Source organism: Oncorhynchus tshawytscha, linkage group LG05, assembly GCF_018296145.1.
Source record: "Oncorhynchus tshawytscha isolate Ot180627B linkage group LG05, Otsh_v2.0, whole genome shotgun sequence".
Taxonomy (NCBI): domain Eukaryota; kingdom Metazoa; phylum Chordata; class Actinopteri; order Salmoniformes; family Salmonidae; genus Oncorhynchus; species Oncorhynchus tshawytscha.
This window is the reverse complement of record NC_056433.1, coordinates 5,585,514-5,609,852: the sequence shown is the minus strand read 5'-3', so window position 1 is coordinate 5,609,852 and position 24,339 is coordinate 5,585,514. Positions and strand designations below refer to the sequence as shown.

General features: G+C 43.1%; 1 protein-coding gene across 20 annotated transcripts in view; it reads right to left on the bottom strand.

The window, feature by feature from the left end:
• Nucleotides 1–1,823: 1,823 nt before the first annotated feature.
• LOC112235299 (jun dimerization protein 2) overlaps nt 1,824–24,339 on the bottom strand; it is a 34,506-nt gene continuing 11,990 nt past the window's right edge. For 2 of the 20 annotated variants that reach the window (XM_042321378.1, XM_042321367.1), the window contains exons 3-13: nt 14,722–14,949; nt 12,123–12,227; nt 5,064–6,182; nt 4,697–4,732; nt 4,279–4,364; nt 4,018–4,060; nt 3,797–3,954; nt 3,427–3,627; nt 2,887–3,396; nt 2,570–2,605; nt 1,824–2,417 (exon numbers count right to left, since the gene is read on the bottom strand). In XM_042321378.1, coding sequence (XP_042177312.1) covers nt 5,979–6,182; nt 12,123–12,227; nt 14,722–14,940 — 528 coding nt within the window. In that variant the 5' untranslated portion in view covers nt 14,941–14,949 and the 3' untranslated portion in view covers nt 1,824–2,417; nt 2,570–2,605; nt 2,887–3,396; ... (4 more) ...; nt 4,697–4,732; nt 5,064–5,978. Of the gene's footprint in view, nt 2,418–2,526; nt 2,642–2,784; nt 2,828–2,886; nt 3,397–3,426; nt 3,628–3,796; nt 3,955–4,017; nt 4,061–4,241; nt 4,365–4,390; nt 4,542–4,696; nt 4,733–4,770; nt 4,807–5,063; nt 6,183–12,122; nt 12,228–14,721; nt 14,950–24,339 lie in introns of those variants that run through there. The other 18 variants (XM_042321369.1, XM_042321374.1, XM_042321375.1 and 15 more) reach the window with 18 other exon arrangements.

Here is a 24,339-nt window from a genome sequence, read left to right as displayed (position 1 = left end):
TGATTCCATCTATCACAGTGGTCTAAATCGCTGAATCTCAGTGCTAGAGGTGTCACTACAGACCCTGGTTTGATTCCATCTATCACAGTGGTCTAAATCGCTGAATCTCAGTGCTAGAGGTGTAACTACAGACCCTGGTTTGATTCCATCTATCACAGTGGTCTAAATCGCTGAATCTCAGTGCTAGAGGTGTCACTACAGACCCTGGTTTGATTCCATCTATCACAGTGGTCTAAATCGCTGAATCTCAGTGCTAGAGGTGTCACTACAGACCCTGGTTTGATTCCATCTATCACAGTGGTCTAAATCGCTGAATCTCAGTGCTAGAGGTGTCACTACAGACCCTGGTTTGATTCCATCTATCACAGTGGTCTAAATCGCTGAATCTCAGTGCTAGAGGTGTCACTACAGACCCTGGTTTGATTCCATCTATCACAGTGGATCACACAATCACTTCCAACTTTGTGGCAACAGTTTGAGGAAGGCACATTCTTGTTTCAGCAGGCACATTCTTGTTTCAGCATGACAATGCCCCCCTCGCGCACAAAGCAAGGTCCGTACGGAAATGGTTTGTCGTGATCGGTGTGGAAGAACTTGACTGGCCTGCACAGAGCCTTAAGCTCAACCCCACTGAACACCTTTGGGATGAATTGGATATTCCATATTAATGCCCCCATGATTTTGAAATGAGAAGTTATACGAGCAGGTGTCCACATACTTTTGGCCATGTAGAGTATCTCATCATTATATCCAATTCTCCAGTAGATAACTTTTTAGAGAAGGAGGTAGCTACCTCCCAATATGGTGAGCGGAGTATTGGCGAGTAGGTGAAAGTACTGGGCGTGTGGAAAGGAGCTGGTGTGTTGAAATGAAAGCAAGGGGCATGTGAACATTTCTGGGTAACAATTTTTGGACCACCTTACCGTGGTCCAAAAAGAAAGAAAAATTGTTTTGCTTCTTAGCAAAGAGCAGTTTCTCAAGCAATCATTTTGCTAGGACTGTCTGTGTGGGAGTGGTTTGAGTTGGGGAGGGGAAAACTGAAAAATAGCTGATATTGTCAGAGACGTTTGGAACAACATTATTCCAACCTCATAGTGTGGAAATATATATATAAAACACAGGTATCACTTGTTTTTTTTTGACTGCTCTGGGTCCTTTTAATATTGAAAAAAATACAACGAGACACTGATGTCAAATGCACAAAAATCACATCAAGTGATTACAACAATTACAAGGCTTTTCATACACAATATATATATATATATGTCACTTATAAAACGGTATAAAATAAGTATATTGAAATACAGACATTTGAATTAACAATGCCTTTTTAAATTTTATTTTTAATAAACAACAGGAGTGTAAACATTATTTCATAAAGTATATATATGTGCTTTTATTTCATGACGCCAGCGTCACCTCGAATCGGATCAACCGGATACTTCCATCGTCAAGGCAGAGGATATACAACAACAACAACAACAACAAGCATTATAATATGCAATAAAAATATGTTCCAACTTGGTAATGAACAAATCCTAGAATAGTACTACACCTGTGTATTTCAACGTGGTATACAGTATACTGGCTGGATACACCTGTGTATTTCAACATGGTATACAGTATACTGGCTGGATACGCCTGTGTATTTCAACATGGTATACAGTATACTGGCTGGATACGCCTGTGTATTTCAACATGGTATACAGTATACTGGCTGGATACGCCTGTGTATTTCAACGTGGTATACTGGCTGGCTACACCTGTGTATTTCAACATGGTATACTGTACACTGGCTGGATACGACTGTGTATTTCAACGTGGTATACAGTATACTGGCTGGATACACCTGTGTATTTCAACATGGTATACTGGCTGGATACACCTGTGTATTTCAACATGGTATACTGGCTGGATACACCTGTGTATTTCAACATGGTATACTGGCTGGATACACCTGTGTATTTCAACATGGTATACTGGCTGGATACACCTGTGTATTTCAACATGGTATACTGGCTGGATACACCTGTGTATTTCAACATGGTATACTGGCTGGATACACCTGTGTATTTCAACGTGGTATACTGGCTGGATACGCCTGTGTATTTCAACATGGTATACTGGCTGGATACGCCTGTGTATTTCAACATAGTATACGGTATACTGGCTGGATACACCTGTGTATTTCAACGTGGTATACAGTATACTGGCTGGCTACACCTGTGTATTTCAACGTGGTATACTGGCTGGATACACCTGTGTATTTCAACGTGGTACACTGGCTGGCTACACCTGTGTATTTCAACGTGGTACACTGGCTGGGCACACCTGTGTATTTCAACGTGGTATACAGTATACTGGCTGGATACACCTGTGTATTTCAACATGGTATACAGTATACTGGCTGGCTACACCTGTGTATTTCAACTGGTGGTACGCCTGTGTACAGTATACTGGCTGGCTACACCTGTGTATTTCAACGTGGTATACTGGCTATACAGTATTTACATGGGCTGGCTACACCTGTGTATTTCAACGTGGTATACAGTATACTGGCTGGATACACCTGTGTATTTCAACGTGGTATACTGGCTGGATACACCTGTGTATTTCAACATGGTATACTGGCTGGCTACACCTGTGTATTTTAACATGGTATACAGTACACTGGCTGGCTACACCTGTGTATTTCAACGTGGTACACTATACACCTGTGTATTTCAACGTGGCTGGCTACACCTGTGTATTTCAACATGTATACAGTATACTGGCTGGATACACCTGTGTATTTCAACATGGTATACAGTATACTGGCTGGATACACCTGTGTATTTGTATACAGTATACTGGCTTACACCAACATGGTATACTGGCTGGATACACCTGTGTATTTCAACATGGTATACAGTATACTGGCTGGATACACCTGTGTATTTCAACATGGTATACTGGCTGGATACACCTGTGTATTTCAACGTGGTATACTGGCTGGATACACCTGTGTATTTCAACGTGGTATACTGGCTGGATACACCTGTGTATTTCAACATAGTATACAGTATACTGGCTGGATACACCTGTGTATTTCAACGTGGTATACAGTATACTGGCTGGATACACCTGTGTATTTCAACATGGTATACTGGCTGGCTACACCTGTGTATTTCAACATGGTATACTGGCTGGCTACACCTGTGTATTTCAACGTGGTATACTGGCTGGATACACCTGTGTATTTCAACGTGGTATACAGTACACTGGCTGGATACACCTGTGTATTTCAACGTGGTATACACTATACTGGCTGGATACACCTGTGTATTTCAACGTGGTATACTGGCTGGATACACCTGTGTATTTCAACGTGGTATACAGTATACTGGCTGGATACACCTGTGTATTTCAACGTGGTATACTATACACCTGTGTATTTCAACATGGTATACTGGCTGGATACACCTGTGTATTTCAACATGGTATACAGTATACTGGCTGGATACACCTGTGTATTTCAACATGGTATACAGTATACTGGCTGGATACACCTGTGTATTTCAACGTGGTATACAGTATACTAGCTGGCTACACCTGTGTATTTCAACATGGTATACTGGCTGGATACACCTGTGTATTTCAATGTGGTATACAGTACACTGGCTGGATACACCTGTGTATTTCAACGTGTATACAGTATTAGCTGGCTACACCTGTGTATTTCAACATGGTATACAGTATACTGGCTGGATACACCTGTGTATTTCAACATGGTATACAGTATACTGGCTGGCTACACCTGTGTATTTCAACATGGTATACTGGCTGGCTACACCTGTGTATTTCAACATGGTATACTGGCTGGCCACACCTGTGTATTTCAACATGGTATACAGTATACTGACTGGATACACCTGTGTATTTCAACGTGGTATACAGTATACTGGCTGGCTACACCTGTGTATTTCATACTGGCTGGTACATCTGTGTATTTCAACATGGTATACTAGCTGGCTACACCTGTGTATTTCAACATGGTATACAGTATACTGGCTGGATACACCTGTGTATTTCAACGTGGTATACTGGCTGGATACATCTGTGTATTTCAACATGGTATACTGGCTGGCTACACCTGTGTATTTCAACATGGTATACAGTATACTGGCTATACACTGGTATTTCAACTGGTATACTAGCTGGCTACACCTGTGTATTTCAACATGGTATACTGGTTGGCTACACCTGTGTATTTCAACATGGTATACTGGCTGGATACACCTGTGTATTTCAACATGGTATACAGTATACTGGCTGGATACACCTGTGTATTTCAACGTGGTATACAGTATACTGGCTGGCTACACCTGTGTATTTCAACTGGCTGATACATCTGTTTATTTCAACATGGTATACTAGCTGGCTACACCTGTGTATTTCAACATGGTATACAGTATACTGGCTGGATACACCTGTGTATTTCAACGTGGTATACTGGCTGGATACACCTGTGTATTTCAACATGGTATACTGGCTGGCTACACCTGTGTATTTTAACATGGTATACAGTACACTGGCTGGCTACACCTGTGTATTTCAACGTGGTACACTGGCTGGCTACACCTGTGTATTTCAACGTGGTACACTGGCTGGGCACACCTGTGTATTTCATGGTATACAGTATACTGGCTGGCTACACCTGTGTATTTCAACGTGGTATACTGGCTGGATACACCTGTGTATTTCAACATACAGTATACTGGCTGGCTACACCTGTGTATTTCAACATGGTATACTGGCTGGATACACCTGTGTATTTCAACATGTATACAGTATACTGGCTGGATACACCTGTGTATTTCAACATGGTATACAGTATACTGGCTGGATACACCTGTGTATTTCAACATGGTATACAGTATACTGGCTGGATACACCTGTGTATTTCAACATGGTATACAGTATACTGGCTGGATACACCTGTGTATTTCAACATGGTATACAGTATACTGGCTGGATACACCTGTGTATTTCAACATGGTATACAGTATACTGGCTGGATACACCTGTGTATTTCAACATGGTATACAGTATACTGGCTGGATACACCTGTGTATTTCAACATGGTATACTGGCTGGATACACCTGTGTATTTCAACGTGGTATACAGTATACTGGCTGGATACACCTGTGTATTTCAACGTGGTATACAGTATACTGGCTGGATACACCTGTGTATTTCAAAATGGTATACAGTATACTAGCTGGCTACACCTGTGTGCCTCTACAGTTATACATGTTTAGAATATCACAACAACAACAACCTTTGTTTGTCTCAGAGTCGGTAAGTGCCGGTAACAGAGCACCATAGTGATTGATCTTAGTGTTTCCCCTTCCCGAAACGATAGTTTCCACTATCTATAAATATATCAAAATATATCTTCTTCCATCTGATATATAAATATATCACAATATATCTTCTTCCATCTGATATATAAATATATCACAATATATCTTCTTCCATCTGATATATAAATATATCACAATATATCTTCTTCCATCTGATATATAAATATATCACAATATATCTTCTTCCATCTGTCCCTTATTGTAATGGTGGTTGGTTGCAGTAAGTAAACGGTGTGGCACTGACTTGGTTTCAAAAACAAAAAGACTTATTATGACGCAGAGATAACTGGGTTGGGCATTTAGGCTCCTCCCTCTTCCCTCGGAACCCAATCGGGTAACGTTACCGAGGTGTTACCGAGGCAACGGAACCCTAACAACCCCGGGGTCTTTTGGGCGAAGGCAGACTCGAGTCTCCAGCTTGGCGCTCAACACACAGTACATTAAGTGCTTCAACAACAAAAGCATCAGCTGATTTTTAAAAATCTTTCGTCATCTTTGATGACAGTTGCTTTTCTTCCGGTCGGATTCCTTCCTTCGTCCCCGCCCTTCTGTTTCACTTTTCCTCCGTGGTTTCACTTAGAGGCCTCCAGCTTTTCGGCGGCCAGGAGTTCGAGCAGGGGGTTGGCCTCGCTCTCAGGGGTCTTGACGCTGTCGGTGCGGACGATGCAGGTGGGGCGGTGGAGGTTGAGCATCACCATTAGCTGCTGTCTCTCCATCCTCAGCTCTTCGATTTGGGCCTTTAGGTCGGAGTTCACCACCTCCAGACGCTCCGACTCCTACAGGGAGGACAGAGAGGGGAGGGGGGTATACTGTTAGGTCATTGATTTAGCCTTTATTTAACCAGGTAACACATCGAGAACCTTTTCTCTTTTACAATAATAATGACCCGAGGTCCCATTGTAAACAAACCATAAGCAGGACTGGGGTGTAATGGGTTACATGTAACAGATATTTTTTTTTATGAACTTTGTAAAATGTTACTTTACCAGCATTAAAACTGTCATCCATTACTTTAACAGCATTAGAAATATACTTTTGAAAAACGAAACGAGATTACTTTTAAATTCAGAAAAAAAGGGATGTTTGCGATGTTTGTCATTTATCTATTAGTGTTGATATCTATATTGATGTGAATCACACTGCTACTCTGTCATTTTATCGTTTTGTGCCTCACGGGTTGTGGATGGCTGTTCACAAAAGTGTATGTATATTTTAACCCAGTAATGGTGGAATTGAAGAAGTTTAAGCTGCCGATCACTCATTGGTTTTGCGACCAGTGGACAGCCAGTGAAAAAGGGGCTCTTGCAACAGCTGCATAGTGTGGATCCCAGCCTATAGAGTAACAGCTGCATAGTGTGGATCCCAGCCTATAGAGTAACAGCTGTATAGTGTGGATCCCAGCCTATGGAATAACAGCTGCATTATGTGGATCCCAGCCTATAGAATAACAGCTGCATTATGTGGATCCCAGCCTATAGAATAACAGCTGCATAGTGTGGATCCCAGCCTATAGAGTAACAGCTGCATAGTGTGGATCCCAGCCTATAGAGTAACAGCTGCATAGTGTGGATCCCAGAAGTAACAGCTGCATAGTGTGGATCCCAGCCTATAGAGTACGCTGCATAGTGTGGATCCCAGCCTATAGAGTAACAGCTGCATAGTGTGGATCCCAGCCTATGGAATAACAGCTGCATTATGTGGATCCCAGCCTATAGACATGCATTAGCTAGAATAACAGCTGTATAGTGTGGATCCCAGCCTATAGAATAACAGCTGTATAGTGTGGATCCCAGCCTATGGAATAACAGCTGCATTATGTGGATCCCAGCCTATAGAATAACAGCTGTATAGTGTGGATCCCAGCCTATAGAATAACAGCTGCATAGTGTGGATCCCAGCCTATAGAATAACAGCTGGCATATAGTGAGGATCCCAGCCTATAGAATAACAGCTGCATAATCCCAGCCTATAGAGTAACAGCTGCATAGTGTGGATCCCAGCCTGAATAATAGTGTGGATCCCAGCCTATAGAATAACAGCTGCATAGTGTGGATCCCAGCCTATAGAGTAACAGCTGCATAGTGTGGATCCCAGAATAACAGCTGCATAGTGTGGATCCCAGCCTATAGAGTAACCGCTGCATAGTGTGGATCCCAGCCTGTAACAGCTGCATAGTGTGGATCCCAGCCCAGCCTATCCCAGAATAACAGCTGCATAGTGTGGATCCCCCAGCCTGGATCCCAGAATAACAGCTGCATAACAGCTGCATTATGTGGATCCCAGCCTATAGAATAACAGCTGCATTATGTGGATCCCAGCCTATAGAATAACAGCTGTATAGTGTGGATCCCAGCCTATAGAATAACAGCTGTATAGTGTGGATCCCAGCCTATGGAATAACAGCTGCATTATGTGGATCCCAGCCTATAGAATAACAGCTGTATAGTGTGGATCCCAGCCTATAGAATAACAGCTGCATAGTGTGGCTCCCAGCCTATAGAATAACAGCTGCATTATGTGGATCCCAGCCTATGGAACAACAGCTGCATAGTGAGGATCCCAGCCTATAGAATAACAGCTCCCAGCCTATAGAATAACAGCTGCATTATGTGGATCCCAGCCTATGGAACAACAGCTGCATAGTGAGGATCCCAGCCTATAGAATAACAGCTGCATAGTGTGGATCCCAGCCTATAGAATAACAGCTGCATAGTGTGGATCCCAGCCTATAGAATAACAGTTTGAGGGAGTTCCTCCCTTCTAAACTCCTCTGTGCTATTTGGGCTCCATACTGTTAAAAACAAGTTTCATTTGAAAAGACCACGAGTGGGACTTTTATTGAAAATCCATACACCTAACAGACACATGCACACTTTTGACAGACATAAACAGATGCAAATGATCAAGATATTTAAAGTGTCACCAACAAAACAAGTAAACAATAGACTTATAGAAAATGCAACATGCAAATATAATTTTTCAGTAGTGCTCACAATATGCCATTCCAAGACCAGAGTTCATTTTTCAACTGGACGCAATGAGCCCAATCAGTCCTCCATGACAACGCAATCATAAACAACATAGTTGGCTAATTATGCTCAAGCTAAATCTATATTTCCATATTTCCAAGTCCTATTCTTGAAGATCGAAGGAATATTAAATTAATTAGAATGACTAGAAATCTGACAGACTTTGTTTTTTAAATGTAAAGATATAGCCTAATCATATTATTATCTGTAGTAGAAAGCGATGGGTTAGAATAAGTCTACATAACCCATAAAGTCAAATGTTACATATATATATATATATATGGCCAGCTATGTACACGACAGCATTGATTTATCCTGCAATAAATGTTGTTCAATTGGTAATATACATTTTGTGTCTTCTTCTAATGCTTCTTGAAAGTCCTTTTAAAGTATCTGAAAGTAATCAGATTACTTTGGGTAATCCAAAAGTTATGTTACCGATTTATAATTTGACAGGTAACTAGTAACTGTAATGGATTACATTTAGAAAGTAACCTTCAACAAACCTTGACTATGACAGAGAGCACTCATCACGTCTTTATAAACACGACGTAGATTCTTCACAAATGATTTAGAAGTAACCATACAATCTATTCTAGATTCTACAGCCAATTTGCAAAGAACACCAGAGTATACATAAAGAACACCAGAGTAAATAGTATATATAAAGAACACCAGAGTATATATAAAGAACACCAGAGTATACATAAAGAACAACAGAGTATATAGTACACATAAAGAACAACAGAGTATATAGTACACATAAAGAACACCAGAGTATACATAAAGAACACCAGAGTATACATAAAGAACAACAGAGTATATAGTACACATAAAGAACAACAGAGTATATAGTACACATAAAGAACACCAGAGTATACATAAAGAACACCAGAGTATATAGTACACATAAAGAACACCAGAGTATACATAAAGAACAACAGAGTATATAGTACACATAAAGAACACTAGAGTATACATAAAGAACACCAGAGTATACATAAAGAACAACAGAGTATATAGTACACATAAAGAACACCAGAGTATACATAAAGAACACCAGAGTATACATAAAGAACACCAGAGTATACATAAAGAACAACAGAGTATATAGTACACATAAAGAACACTAGAGTATACATAAAGAACAACAGAGTAAATAGTATACATAAAGAACACCAGAGTATACATAAAGAACACCAGAGTATACATAAAGAACAACAGAGTATACATAAAGAACAACAGAGTACACATAAATAACACCAGAGTATACATAAAGAACAACAGAGTACACATAAATAACACCAGAGTATACATAAAGAACACCAGAGTACACATAAAGAACACCAGAGTATACATAAAGAACAACAGAGTATATAGTACACATAAAGAACACCAGAGTATATAGTACACATAAAGAACACCAGAGAATACATAAAGAACACCAGAGTATACATAAAGAACAACAGAGTATATAGTACACATAAAGAACACCAGAGTATATAGTACACATAAAGAACACCAGAGTATATAGTACACATAAAGAACACCAGAGTATACATAGTACACATAGCAAGAACATAAAGAACACCAGAGTATATAGTACACATAAAGAACACCAGAGTATATAGTACACATAAAGAACAGCAGAGTATACATAAAGAACAACAGAGTATATAGTACACATAAAGAACACTAGAGTATACATAAAGAACAACAGAGTAAATAGTATACATAAAGAACACCAGAGTATACATAAAGAACACCAGAGTATACATAAAGAACACCAGAGTATACATAAAGAACACCAGAGTATACATAAAGAACAACAGAGTATACATAAAGAACAACAGAGTACACATAAATAACACCAGAGTATACATAAAGAACACCAGAGTACACATAAAGAACACCAGAGTATACATAAAGAACAACAGAGTATATAGTACACATAAAGAACACCAGAGTATATAGTACACATAAAGAACACCAGAGAATACATAAAGAACACCAGAGTATACATAAAGAACAACAGAGTATACATAAAGAACACCAGAGTATACATAAAGAACACCAGAGTATACATAAAGAACAACAGAGTATATAGTACACATAAAGAACACCAGAGTACACATAAAGAACCCCAGAGTATACATAAAGAACACCAAGTATACATAAAGAACACCAGAGTATACATAAAGAACACCAGAGTATACATAAAGAACAACAGAGTATATAGTACACATAAAGAACACTAGAGTATACATAAAGAACACCAGAGTATACATAAAGAACACCAGAGTATACATAAAGAACAACAAGTATATAGTAACATAAAGAACACTAGAGTATACATAAAGAACAACAGAGTAAATAGTATACATAAAGAACACCAGAGTATACATAAAGAACACCAGAGTATACATAAAGAACACCAGAGTATACATAAAGAACAACAGAGTATACATAAAGAACAACAGAGTACACATAAATAACACCAGAGTATACATAAAGAACACCAGAGTACACATAAAGAACACCAGAGTATACATAAAGAACAACAGAGTATATAGTACACATAAAGAACACCAGAGTATATAGTACACATAAAGAACACCAGAGAATACATAAAGAACACCAGAGTATACATAAAGAACAACATACATAAAGAACACCAGAGTATATAGTATACATAAAGAACACCAGAGTATACATAAAGAACACCAGAGTATACATAAAGAACACCAGAGTATACATAAAGAACACCAGAGTATACATAAAGAACACCAGAGTATATAGTACACATAAAGAACACCAGAGTATATAGTACACATAAAGAACACCAGAGTACACATAAAGAACAACAGAGTATACATAAAGAACAACAGAGTACACATAAATAACACCAGAGTATACATAAAGAACACCAGAGTACACATAAAGAACACCAGAGTATACATAAAGAACAACAGAGTATATAGTACACATAAAGAACACCAGAGTATATAGTACACATAAAGAACACCAGAGAATACATAAAGAACACCAGAGTATACATAAAGAACAACAGAGTATATAGTACACATAAAGAACACCAGAGTATATAGTACACATAAAGAACACCAGAGTATATAGTACACATAAAGAACACCAGAGTATACATAAAGAACAACAGAGTACACATAAAGAACAGCAGAGTATACATAAAGAACACCAGAGTATATAGTACACATAAAGAACACCAGAGTATATAGTACACATAAAGAACAGCAGAGTATACATAAAGAACACCAGAGTATACATAAAGAACACCAGAGTACACATAAAGAACCCCAGAGTACACATAAAGAACACCAGAGTACACATAAAGAACACCAGAGTATAAATAAAGAACCCCAGAGTACACATAAAGAACACCAGAGTATATAGTACACATAAAGAACACCAGAGTACACATAAAGAACACCAGAGTACACATAAAGAACAGCAGAGTATACATAAAGAACACCAGAGTATACATAAAGAACACCAGAGTACACATAAAGAACCCCAGAGTACACATAAAGAACACCAGAGTACACATAAAGAACACCAGAGTATAAATAAAGAACCCCAGAGTACACATAAAGAACACCAGAGTACACATAAAGAACTCTGCCGCCATTTTGAAATAGCAAAGAGACTAACCCTTTGGAGGAAGTCTGTTCTCTCCTTCTTCTTGTTCCGACATCGTGCTGCTGCCACTTTGTTCTTATCTCTCCTCCGTCTCCTCCTCTCATCGTCCTCGTCCATCTGCAGGGAGAAGGAAGTATTGTGATTAGCTAATGGTGACCTTATTCAAGGCCTGCATATTATTAAATATAGTTATTCCAACCTTGGGTTCTATCTTTCCTGCATTTTATACTCCTGATGCAGTGGTATTTCACTCCTAGTTTGTTTTATTGTGAATTTCAAGTAACAACGTCTCAGCTTCATACTTGTGCTTGCCATCTTGGAGGCAAAAGTGAATAGTTTCAGAGAACCCAGATTGAAATGATTAAAGGCCCAGTAGAGTCAAAAACAGGATTTCCCGTGTTTTATATACAGTGGAGCAAAAAAGTATTTAGTCAGCCACCAATTGTGCAAGTTCTCCCACTTCAAAAGATGAGAGAGGCCTGTAATTTTCATCATAGGTACCACTATGACTTCAACTATGACAGACAAAATGAGGGAAAAAAATCCAGAAAATCACATTGTAGGATTTTTTATGAATTTATTTGCAAATTATGGTGGAAAATAAGTATTTGGTCAATAACAAAAGTTTCTCAATACTTTGTTATATACCCTTTGTTGGCAATGACAGAGGTCTAACGTTTTCTTTAAGTCTTCACAAGGTTTTCCCACACTGTTGCTGGTATTTTGGCCCATTCCTCCATGCAGATCTCCTCTAGAGCAGTGATGTTTTGGGGCTGTTCTGGGCAACACAGACTTTCAACTCCCTCCAAAGATTTTCTATGGGGTTGAGATCTGGAGACTGGCTAGGCCACTCCAGGACCTTGAAATGCTATTTACGAAGCCACTCCTTCGTTGCCCGGGCGGTGTGTTTGGGATCATTGTCCTGCTGAAAGACCCAGTCACGTTTCATCTTCAATGCCCTTGCTGATGGAAGGAGGTTTTCACTCAAAATCTCACGATACATGGCCCCATTCATTCTTTCCTTTACACGGATCAGTCGTCCTGGTCCCTTTGCAGAAAAACAGCATGATGTTTCCACCCCCATGCTTCACAGTAGGTATGGTGTTCTTTTGATGCAACTCAGCATTCTTTGTCCTCCAAACACGACGAGTTGAGTTTTTACCAAAAAGTTATATTTTGGTTTCATCTGACCATATGACATTCTCCCAATCTTCTTCTGGATCATCTAAATGCTCTCTAGCAAACTTCAGACGGGCCTGGACATGTACTGGCTTAAGCAGGGGGACACGTCTGGCACTAGGATTTGAGTCCCTGGCGGCGTAGTGTGTTACTGATGGTAGGCTTTGTTACTTTGGTCCCAGCTCTCTGCAAGTCAATCACTAGGTCCCCCCGTGTGGTTCTGGGATTTTTGCTCACCGTTCTTGTGATCATTTTGACCCCACGGGGTGAGATCTTGCGTGAAGCCCCAGATCGAGGGATATTATCAGTGGTCTTGTATGTCTTCCATTTCCTAATAATTGCTCCCACAGTTGATTTCTTCATACCAAGCTGCTTGCCTATTGCAGATTCAGTCTTCCCAGCCTGGTGCAGGTCTATAATTTTGTTTCTGGTGTCCTTTGACAGCTCTTTGGTCTTGGCCATAGTGGAGTTTGGAGTGTGACTGTTTGAGGTTGTGGACAGGTGTCTTTTATACTGATAACAAGTTCAAACAGGTGCCATTAATACAGGTAACGAGTGGAGGACAGAGGAGCCTCTTAAAGAAGACGTTACAGGTCTGTGAGAGCCAGAAATCTTGCTTGTTTGTAGGTGACCAAATACTTATCTTCCACCATAATTTGCTAATAAATTCATTAAAAATCCTGCAATGTGATTTTCTGGATTTCTTTTCTCATTTTGTCTGTCATAGTTGAAGTGTACCTATGATGAAAATTACAGGCCTCTCTCATCTTTTTAAGTGGGAGAACTTGCACAATTGGTGGCTGACTAAATACTTTTTTGCCCCACTGTCTATTTATATATTTCCACACTATGAGGTTGGAATAATATTGTGAAATTGTGTAAAATGCCCTTTTAGTGTAAGAGCAGTTTGAAAAGACTGCCTGAAATTTGAGCCTGTTTTGGTGAGATGGAGTTTTGGCCTTTCCATTGTGACATCACCATGTGGTAAATTAGTTAATAGACCAATAAGAAAGGGAGTTCCAAACCTCTCTTCCAATAACAGCTAGTTTTCAGTTTTCACCTCCCCACTCAGACCACTCCCAGACAGTCCTTGCAAATTCTTGCTTGAGAAATGGCTCTTTGCTAAGAAGCAAGTTCTGTTTCTTTTGTTTTACCATTTTAATTGAAAACAATCACAGTAAGGTACTTAATTGCTCCCCAGAAAGGATTTGATATTAAGATAAAAATGGCTGCATTGGACCTTTAAGTTGTGTAACATCTAAACTACTTCTGAAATTGGCCACTGGGTGGAGCTAAACGTTAGACAGGCTGACAACATCTAAACATCAGTCGATCATAAAAAATATAAAAAACATGGCATCCCTCGAAAATATCAACATCCACCACCGTTCCTCCTCTTCATCCTTCTCTTCCTCCACCTCCTCCTCCTCACCTCTCCCTTGATAGCAGTGAGCGGCCTCTTGCCCAGCCGTCCCAGGATATGCAGCGGTGACAACATGGCACCCAGGTTCCTGAAGTCCTGTGCCAGTTTGAGCTGGTCGGTGAGCGTGGTGGCAGATATGCCGGCCAGTAGGCCCAGGCTGGGCAAGGAGCCGGCCGTCAGGGAAGGGTCAGGGATCTGACCGGGCATCATGTCAGACCCAGCTACCATACGCCACCGCTGTGGAGACAGAGAGGAGAGGAAGGGAGAGAGGAGAGGATGGGAGAGGAGAGGATGGAAGGGAGAGAGAGAGCGGAGAGAGGAGGGAAAGGAACGGAGAGAGAGATAGGAGAGAGAAGGGAAAGGAACGGAGAGAGAGAGGAGAGAGAAGGGAGAGAGAGAGGAGAGAGAAGGGAGAGAGAGAGGAGAGAGAGAGGAGAGAGAGGGAAAGGAACGGAGAGAGAGAGGAGAGAGAAGGGAGAGAGAGAGGAGAGAGAGGGAAAGGAACGGAGAGAGAGAGGAGAGAGAGAGAGAGAGAGAGAGAGAGGAGAGAGAAGGGAGAAAGGGAAAGGAAGGGAGAGAGAGAGGGGAAGGAAGGGAGAGAGAGGGGGAAGGAAGGGAGAGAGAGAGGAGAGAGAAGGGAGAGAGAGAGAGAGAGAGAGAGGAGAGAGAGGGAAAGGAACGGAGAGAGAGAGGAGAGAGAAGGGAGAGAGAGAGGAGAGAGAGGGAAAGGAACGGAGAGAGAGAGGAGAGAGAGAGGAGAGAGAAAGGAGAGAGAGAGGAGAGAGAAGGGAGAGAGAGGGAAAGGAAGGGAGAAAGAGAGGAGAGAGAAGGAGAGAGAGGGAAAGGAACGGAGAGAGAGAGGAGAGAGAGAGGAGAGAGAAGGAGAGAGAGAGAGGAGAGAGAGAGGAGAGAGAGGGAAAGGAACGGAGAGAGAGAGAGAGAGAGAGAAGGGAGAGAGAGGAGAGAGAAGGAGAGAGAGGAGAGAGAAGGGAGGGAGAGGGAAAGGAACAGAGAGAGAGAGGAGAGAGAAGGGAAAGGAATGGAGAGAGAGGGTAAAGGAAGAGAGAGAGAGGAGAGAGGTTAAGATTAAAATCATCCTGTCAATGACTGATGTAATTATTTGTCATCTCAGAAACAACCACACAGAGAAGAAGAAAAAGGGAGGTTCATTTAATGTCCAAAACATTTCAACCATAGGATATATTCCTTTCCCACACAGTTTAAAAGCTATTGTCCAATGTCCTCCACAGACAACCATTTAATGGAATTGACAGACTGGATTTCACTGAATTCTACACTGGAATGTTAATCTACACTAGTATCTTGGTTCCATGTTCAGGCTGTGATTAATCATGTATCGCATTGATTTGCCCACAATCACTGAACAAAACAAAGAGAGGGTTGGTATGCAATAAAATACCACAGGACTTCTTATTGCAATCAGAGACAGAGTGACAGAGAGAGACAGAGAGAGACAGAGAGAGAGAGACAGAGACAGAGAGAGACAGAGAGACAGAGTGAGAGAGAGACAGAGACAGAGAGAGACAGAGAGAGAGACAGAGAGAGAGACAGAGAGAGAGACAGAGTGAGAGAGAGAGTGAGAGAGAGAGAGTGAGAGAGAGACAGAGTGAGAGAGAGACAGAGAGAGAGAGAGACAGAGAGAGAGACAGAGTGAGAGAGAGAGAGACAGTGAGAGAGAGACAGAGACAGAGAGAGAGACAGAGTGAGAGAGAGAGTGAGAGAGACAGAGTGAGAGAGAGACAGAGAGAGAGAGAGAGAGAGAGAGAGACAGTGAGAGAGAGACAGAGTGAGAGAGAGACAGAGTGAGAGAGAGAGAGAGAGAGACAGTGAGAGAGAGACAGAGAGAGAGAGACAGAGAGACAGACAGAGAGACAGAGTGAGAGAGAGACAGAGAGACAGAGTGTCTCAGAGAAACATGAGAGAAATAAAGCCTGTACAAACCAGCCTGAAGGGAAGTGGATGGACAATGAAGACATTTCTCTAATGACATGTTAGAACCGAGACTCCTGATGGTCAAAAACAAAACAAATGTCGCTCATGGAACAGCGCATCTGAGCCCTACTGTCTGTATTTACTTCCCATACAGTGGAACAGCGCATCTGAGCCCTACTGTCTGTATTTACTTCCCATACAGTGGAACAGCGCATCTGAGCCCTACTGTCTGTATTTACTTCCCATACAGTGGAACAGCGCATCTGAGCCCTACTGTCTGTATTTACTTCCCATACAGTGGAACAGCGCATCTGAGCCCTACTGTCTGTATTTACTTCCCATACAGTGGAACAGCGCATCTGAGCCCTACTGTCTGTATTTACTTCCCATACAGTGGAACAGCGCATCTGAGCCCTACTGTCTGTATTTACTTCCCATACAGTGGAACAGCGCATCTGAGCCCTACTGTCTGTATTTACTTCCCATACAGTGGAACAGCGCATCTGAGCCCTACTGTCTGTATTTACTTCCCATACAGTGGAACAGCGCATCTGAGCCCTACTGTCTGTATTTACTTCCCATACAGTGGAACAGCGCATCTGGAACAGCGCATCTGAGCCCTACTGTCTGTATTTACTTCCCATACAGTGGAACAGCGCATCTGAGCCCTACTGTCTGTATTTACTTCCCATACAGTGGAACAGCGCATCTGAGCCCTACTGTCTGTATTTACTTCCCATACAGTGGAACAGCGCATCTGAGCCCTACTGTCTGTATTTACTTCCCATACAGTGGAACAGCGCATCTGAGCCCTACTGTCTGTATTTACTTCCCATACAGTGGAACAGCGCATCTGAGCCCTACTGTCTGTATTTACTTCCCATACAGTGGAACAGCGCATCTGAGCCCTACTGTCTGTATTTACTTCCCATACAGTAGGCGATGCTAATTCACATGCACCTCGTCTCCGATACACACCAGTATTTTCAGTATCAAGCAGTGAATCAACAGGTTATGGCCCCTTTGTACAAAGCCCTCATCTCAGCCTAACCCAACAAAGACGTGTATTGTGAGGTGAGAAGGACAGGACAGGACAGGACAGGACAGCTGCCTGTATGCTGCCTGTGGAGCTGACCAGCTGACTCCCTGTCTACATCCCAAAGGGCACCCTATTCCATATCGAAGTAGGGACCATAGAGCCCTGGTCAGAAGTAGGGACCATAGAGCCCTGGTCAGAAGTAGGGACCATAGAGCCCTGGTCAGAAGTAGGGACCATAGAGCCCTGGTCAGAAGTAGGGATAGAGCCCCATAGAGCCCTGGTCAGAAGTAGGGACCATAGAGCCCTGGTCAGAAGTAGGGACCATAGAGCCCTGGTCAAATTGTGCACTACATAGAGAATAGGGTGCCATTTGGGACCCAGGACCTGTCCCTGACTGACTATACTGGAAGACTGTGGTTCCTTTCTGAGCTAAATTTTAAATAGACAGAAAGAGAGAAAGAGTAGTCTGACAGACTACCACCCCTAGACCAGCTGGCTTACTGTAGTCTGACAGACTACCACCCCTAGACCAGCTGGCCTACTGTAGTCTGACAGACTACCACCCCTAGACCAGCTGGCCTACTGTAGTCTGACAGACTACCACTCCTAAACCAGCTGGCTTACTGTAGTCTGACAGACTACCACCCCTAGACCAGCTGGCCTACTGTAGTCTGACAGACTACCACTCCTAGACCAGCTGGCTTACTGTAGTCTGACAGACTACCACCCCTAGACCAGCTGGCTTACTGTAGTCTGACAGACTACCACCCCTAGACCAGCTGGCTTACTGTAGTCTGACAGACTACCACCCCTAGACCAGCTGGCCTACTGTAGTCTGACAGACTACCACTCCTAGACCAGCTGGCTTACTGTAGTCTGACAGACTACCACCCCTAGACCAGCTGGCTTACTGTAGTCTGACAGACTACCACTCCTAGACCAGCTGGCTTACTGTAGTCTGACAGACTACCACCCTAGACCAGCTGGCTTACTGTAGTCTGACAGACTACCACCCCTAGACCAGCTGGCTTACTGTAGTCTGACAGACTACCACCCCTAGACCAGCTGGCTTACTGTAGTCTGACAGACTACCACCCTAGACCAGCTGGCTTACTGTAGTCTGACAGACTACCACCCTAGACCAGCTGGCTTACTGTAGTCTGACAGACTACCACCCCTAGACCAGCTGGCTTACTGTAGTCTGACAGACTACCACCCTAGACCAGCTGGCTTACTGTAGTCTGATTAACTACCATATTTTCTCCTCTTTCTCAGCCTGCTAACCAGGATCAGCGTTCAGTGTTTGATGATGCAACACCCTCTCTGTGTTCTTGCAGTCAAGCAGAACAGCCAGCTGGCACATACACACACACGCGTGCCCGCTAGCGCACACACACAGCAGACGTACTGTACCCAGACCAGACAGACAAAGACAGCCACAAAGAGCAGGGTAGAGCGGAGTAGAACAGGGTAGAGCAGAACAGGGTAGAGCAGAGTAGAACAGGGTAGAGCAGAACAGGGTAGAGCAGAACAGGGTAGAGCAGAGCAGAACAGGACAGAGCAGAACAGGGGTCAGAGCAGTAGGGACCAGAACAGAACAGAACAGAACAGGTAGTAGAGAAGAAGCCAGGGTAGAGCAGGGCAGAACAGGACAGGGCAGAGCAGAACAGGGCAGTAGCAGAACAGACTAGTTCCAGAACAGGGCAGAACAGGGCAGACAGAACAGGGTAGAGCAGAACAGGGTAGTCTGACAGAACACCCTAGACCAGCTGGCAGAGCAGAACAGGGCAGAACAGGACAGAGCAGAACAGGGTAGAGCAGAACAGGGCAGAGCAGAACAGGGTGAGCAGAACACAGAACAGGGCAGAGCAGAACAGGGTAGAGCAGAACAGGGTAGAGCAGAACAGGTTAGTGCAGAACAGGGTAGAGCAGGGCAGGGTAGAGCAGAACAGGGTAGAGCAGAACAGGGTCGAGCAGAACAGGGTAGAGTAGAGCAGGGTAGAGCAGAACAGGGTGAGCAGAACAGGGTAGAGTAGAGACAGGGTAGAGCAGAACAGGGTCGAGCAGAGCAGGGTAGAGTAGAGCAGAACAGAACAGAGCAGAACAGGGCAGGGTCAACAGCAGAGCAGGGTAGAGTAGAGCAGAACAGGGCACGAGCAGAGCAGGGCTGAGCAGAACAGGGTAGAGCAGAACAGGGTAGAGCAGAACAGGGTAGAGCAGAACAGGGTAGAGCAGAACTAGCAGAACAGGGACCAGGGCAGAGCAGAACAGGGCAGAACAGGACAGAGCAGAACAGGGTAGAGCAGAACAGGGCAGAGCAGAACAGAGTAGAGCAGAACAGGGCAGAACAGGGCAGAACAGGGCAGAGCAGAACAGGGTAGGCAGAACAGTAGGCAGAACAGGGCAGAGCAGGGTAGAGCAGAACAGGGTAGAGCAGAACAGGGTAGAGCAGGGTAGCGCAGTAACAGGGTAGAGCAGAACAGGGTAGAGCAGAACAGGCTTAGAACAGGGCAGAGCAGAACAGGGCAGAGCAGAACAGGGCAGAACAGGGCAGGCAGAACAGGGTAGAGCAGGGCAGAGCAGAACAGGGTAGAGCAGAACAGGGTAGAGCAGAACAGGGCAGAGCAGAACAGGGCAGAGCAGAACAGGGTAGAGCAGCAGAGCAGAACAGGGTAGAGCAGAACAGGGTAGAGCAGAACAGGGTAGAGCAGAACAGGGTAGAGCAGGGTAGAGCAGAACAGGGTAGAGCAGAACAGGGCAGAGCAGAACAGGGCAGGCAGAACAGGGTAGAGCAGAACAGAGCAGAACAGGGTAGAGCAGAATAGGGTAGAGCAGGGCAGAACAGGGTGAGCAGACAGGGTCGAGCAGAACAGGGTGGCAGAACAGGGCAGGGTCTGAGCAGACAGGGTAGAGTAGAGCAGAACAGGACAGGGTCGAGCAGAGCAGGGTAGAGCAGAACAGGGTAGAGCAGGGCAGAACAGGGTCTGAGCAGACAGGGTAGAGCAGGGCAGAACAGGGTAGAGCAGAACAGGGTAGAGCAGAACAGGGTAGAGCAGAACAGGGCAGGGTAGAGCAGAGCAGGGTAGAGTAGAGCAGAACAGGGTAGAGCAGAACAGGGTAGAGCAGGGCAGAACAGGGTAGAGCAGAACAGGGTAGAGCAGAACAGGGTAGAGCAGAACAGGGCAGGGTCGAGCATAGCAGGGTAGAGTAGAGCACTGCCTAGTGGAAGTGGCCTCAGGAGAAGCCAAACACACAGCACAGTCCGGGTGGGAGAGGAAATGGCATGTATTAGTTAGGAAATAGAACTGCACTCAAGGCAGGTCCTGTCCTGCGAGCACACGCACAAGATCAATCAAATATGACACGTGGGTGTGTGTATGTGTGTGTGTGAGCGTGCCTGCCTGTGTACCTGTCTGCCTGCCTGTGTGCCTGCCTGTCTGTCTGTCTGCCTGCGTACGTAAGTGTGTGTGCAGTCAGGCACATGTACCAGTCGTCAGGGCATGAACTCTACAAGTTGTGGAAAGAATTCCACAGGGATGCTGGTCCATGGTGACTCCAATGCTTCCCACAGTTGTGTCAAGTTGGCTGCATGTCCTTTGGGTGGTGGGCCTTTCTTGATACACACAGGAAACTGTTGAAAAACCCAGCAGCGTTGCAGTTCTTGACACACTCAAACCAATATGCCAGGCACATACTCCCATACCCCGTTCAAAGACATTCCAATATTTGGTCTTGCCCATTCACCCTCTGAATGGCACACATACTCAATCCATGTCTCAATTGTCTCAAGGCATAAAAATCATTATTTAACCCCGTCTCCTCCCCTTCATCTACACTGATTGAAGTGGATTTAACAAGTGACATCATTAAGGGATCCTATCTTTCACCTGGATTTACCTGGTCAAGTCTATACCTCAAGTTGATTAGCCTCGTCGCTTCCCAAAAAAACTGGAAAGATCCATGGCAGACATCAGCTGGAGAAAGGTTGGGAACTCAACCTCACAACACGTCAAACCAATAAAATGCCTCGCTTGGGACACCAAATGAGTGTCGTAGGAGCTACAGTGTAATAAGGAATAGCACCAGGGACAGGAAGCAGGAAGCAGCTAGGCACAACGAGGGTCGTTTTGAGAAGTTAATCTTGTAGACTACTTAGGTATAACTAGCTACTGTTAGCTACTAGCTAGTTCAATTTTTCCTCACAATTATAAAGCCAACATCTTAATAAAACCAGCATATTATTGACCTAAAAAAAGGTTCGCTGTGAGCTCAGTATATAGCTTATACAGGGTCAGTGGTAGGCCTACATAGAGCAACCATGCACTGTCTATCTGGGGCGGCAGGTAGCCTAGTTAACCCACTGTTCCTTGGCTGTCATTGAAAATAAGAATTTGTTCGTAACTGACTTGCCAAGTTTAATTTAAGGTTAAATTAAATAAGTAGAAAAAAAGAAATCTCCCCTCAACTCTGGACCTCGAAGTCATTTCCACTCCTATAAAAAAAAATCCCCCTCTAATCAGGAACTGATTTAGACCTGGGACATCAGGTGGATGTAATTAACGATCAGGTAGAACAGAGAACCAGCAGGCTCCGGACCTGGTAGGGTCAGAGTTGAATACCCCTGGTCTACTATCTACTATGGGAACAACTGCAACCTTTTTGCAAGCAACATTGCTAAAAAAAAATGAATAAAATAACATTTACCTCATTATATATGTTAACTGGAATGCTCATCTCCTGTAGCCTAATTGTCATCTCCTTATTTTCATACCATACCTAAATTGCAAGGGTTGGATTTGTACTAAACCATTTTATATGTCAGAACTTAAAAGGAATGTACAAAATCTGGAATCTGGAATACATTGTCTACTGATATAATTTTAAATTGACAACATTAGCTCAACATGTACATAATGCCTCATTGGTGATGCATGCTATAGGATAAGCAACAGAATGGGTTCAGATAGCTGATATACTGAGAAAGAGTGACAATCGAATCAAATAGATTTCTCATCTTACAAGTAGACACAATGAAAATGTTGTTTTGAGAATACAGGGCAGCAGGGTAGCCTTGTGGTCAGAGCGTTGGGCCAGTAACCAAAAGGTTTCTGGATCGAATCCCTGAGCTGGCAAGGCACAAATCTGTCGTTCTGCCCCTGAACAAGACAGTTAACCCACTGTTCCTAGACCAGTTAACCCACTGTTCCTAGACCAGTTAACCCACTGTTCCTAGACCAGTTAACCCACTGTTCCTAGACCAGTTAACCCACTGTTCCTAGACCAGTTAACCCACTGTTCCTAGACCAGTTAACCCACTGTTCCTAGGCCGTCGTTGAAAATAAGAATTTGTTCTTAAACTGACTTGCCTAATTTAAATAAAGGTTCAATTTCAAAAAAAGAATACAGACAGAACCACTGTAATTAATCAACATTGGCACTAGTTCATCTTGAATAATAGTTTAACATTAAAAACAAGTTTAAACACTTCACTTCAATGAATCAACACTTCTCTACAAAATGTACAAATATGCCTTGTATGATAACTTGTACGATAACTTGTATGTCAACTGTATGTCAACTTGTATGTCAAGATTAATATAAATTGTGTCGTTCGAGTCCTGAATAGTGTATACACAAATTACTTGTTTACTGCTCTTATTACCTTGGTAACCGGTTTAAAACAGCAATAAGGCACCTTGGGGGGTTGGTGGTATATGACCAACATACCACAGTTAAGGGCTGTACGCCACGTTGCATCGTGCCTCACAGCCCTTAGCCGTGGTATATTGGCCATATACCACCAACCCCCCCTGATCTTATTGGTCAAATAGATAATTGAGTAGTAACAAATAGGTTATTACTACTAAAGCATCGTTTCAGATGAAAAAAACAACAACTCCATACCAGCAGTGGGCCAACCTCCCTGTGATCCCTGATCTACTGGGTTATCAGCTCAATAGGTTTTGATTTTGAATCAGGTGTGCTAGTGCTGGGCTGAAACAGAACCCTGAACAGACCCCCCCCCCCAGCAGACTTCCATGATGATTACCATAGTGACATATTGTAATGTTTGTTTACGTGTCAATTAATCCCATAAGGGATGGGTTGCCAAATGGCGATTTGACACGAAAATAAAAGTGGTCATTAAATGTCATTCATCCAGCACTGTTGTCTTGCTCCAAGTGTAATAGATTTATACACTGTTTGTCACGCCCTGGTCGAAGTATTTTGTGTTTATCTTCATGTATTGGGTCAGGCCAGGGTGTGGCATGGGTTTTTGTATGTGGTGTGTATATATTGGGATTGTAGCTAGTGGGGTGATCTAGCAAGGTCTATGGCTGTCTGAAGTGGTTCTCAATCAGAGGCAGGTGTTTATCGTTGTCTCTGATTGGGAACCATATTTAGGCAGCCATATTCTTTGAGTTTGTTGTGGGTGATTGTCCTTAGTGTCCTTGTTCCTGTCTATGTGTTAGGTTACACAAGTATAGGCTGTTTCGGTTTTCATTACGTTCTTTGTTTTTGTAGTGTTTTGTGTTAATTCTTGTTTACGTTGTTCATTAAACATGGATCGCAATCTACACGCTGCATTTTGGTCCGACTCTCCTTCACACCTAGAAAACCGTTACAGAATCACC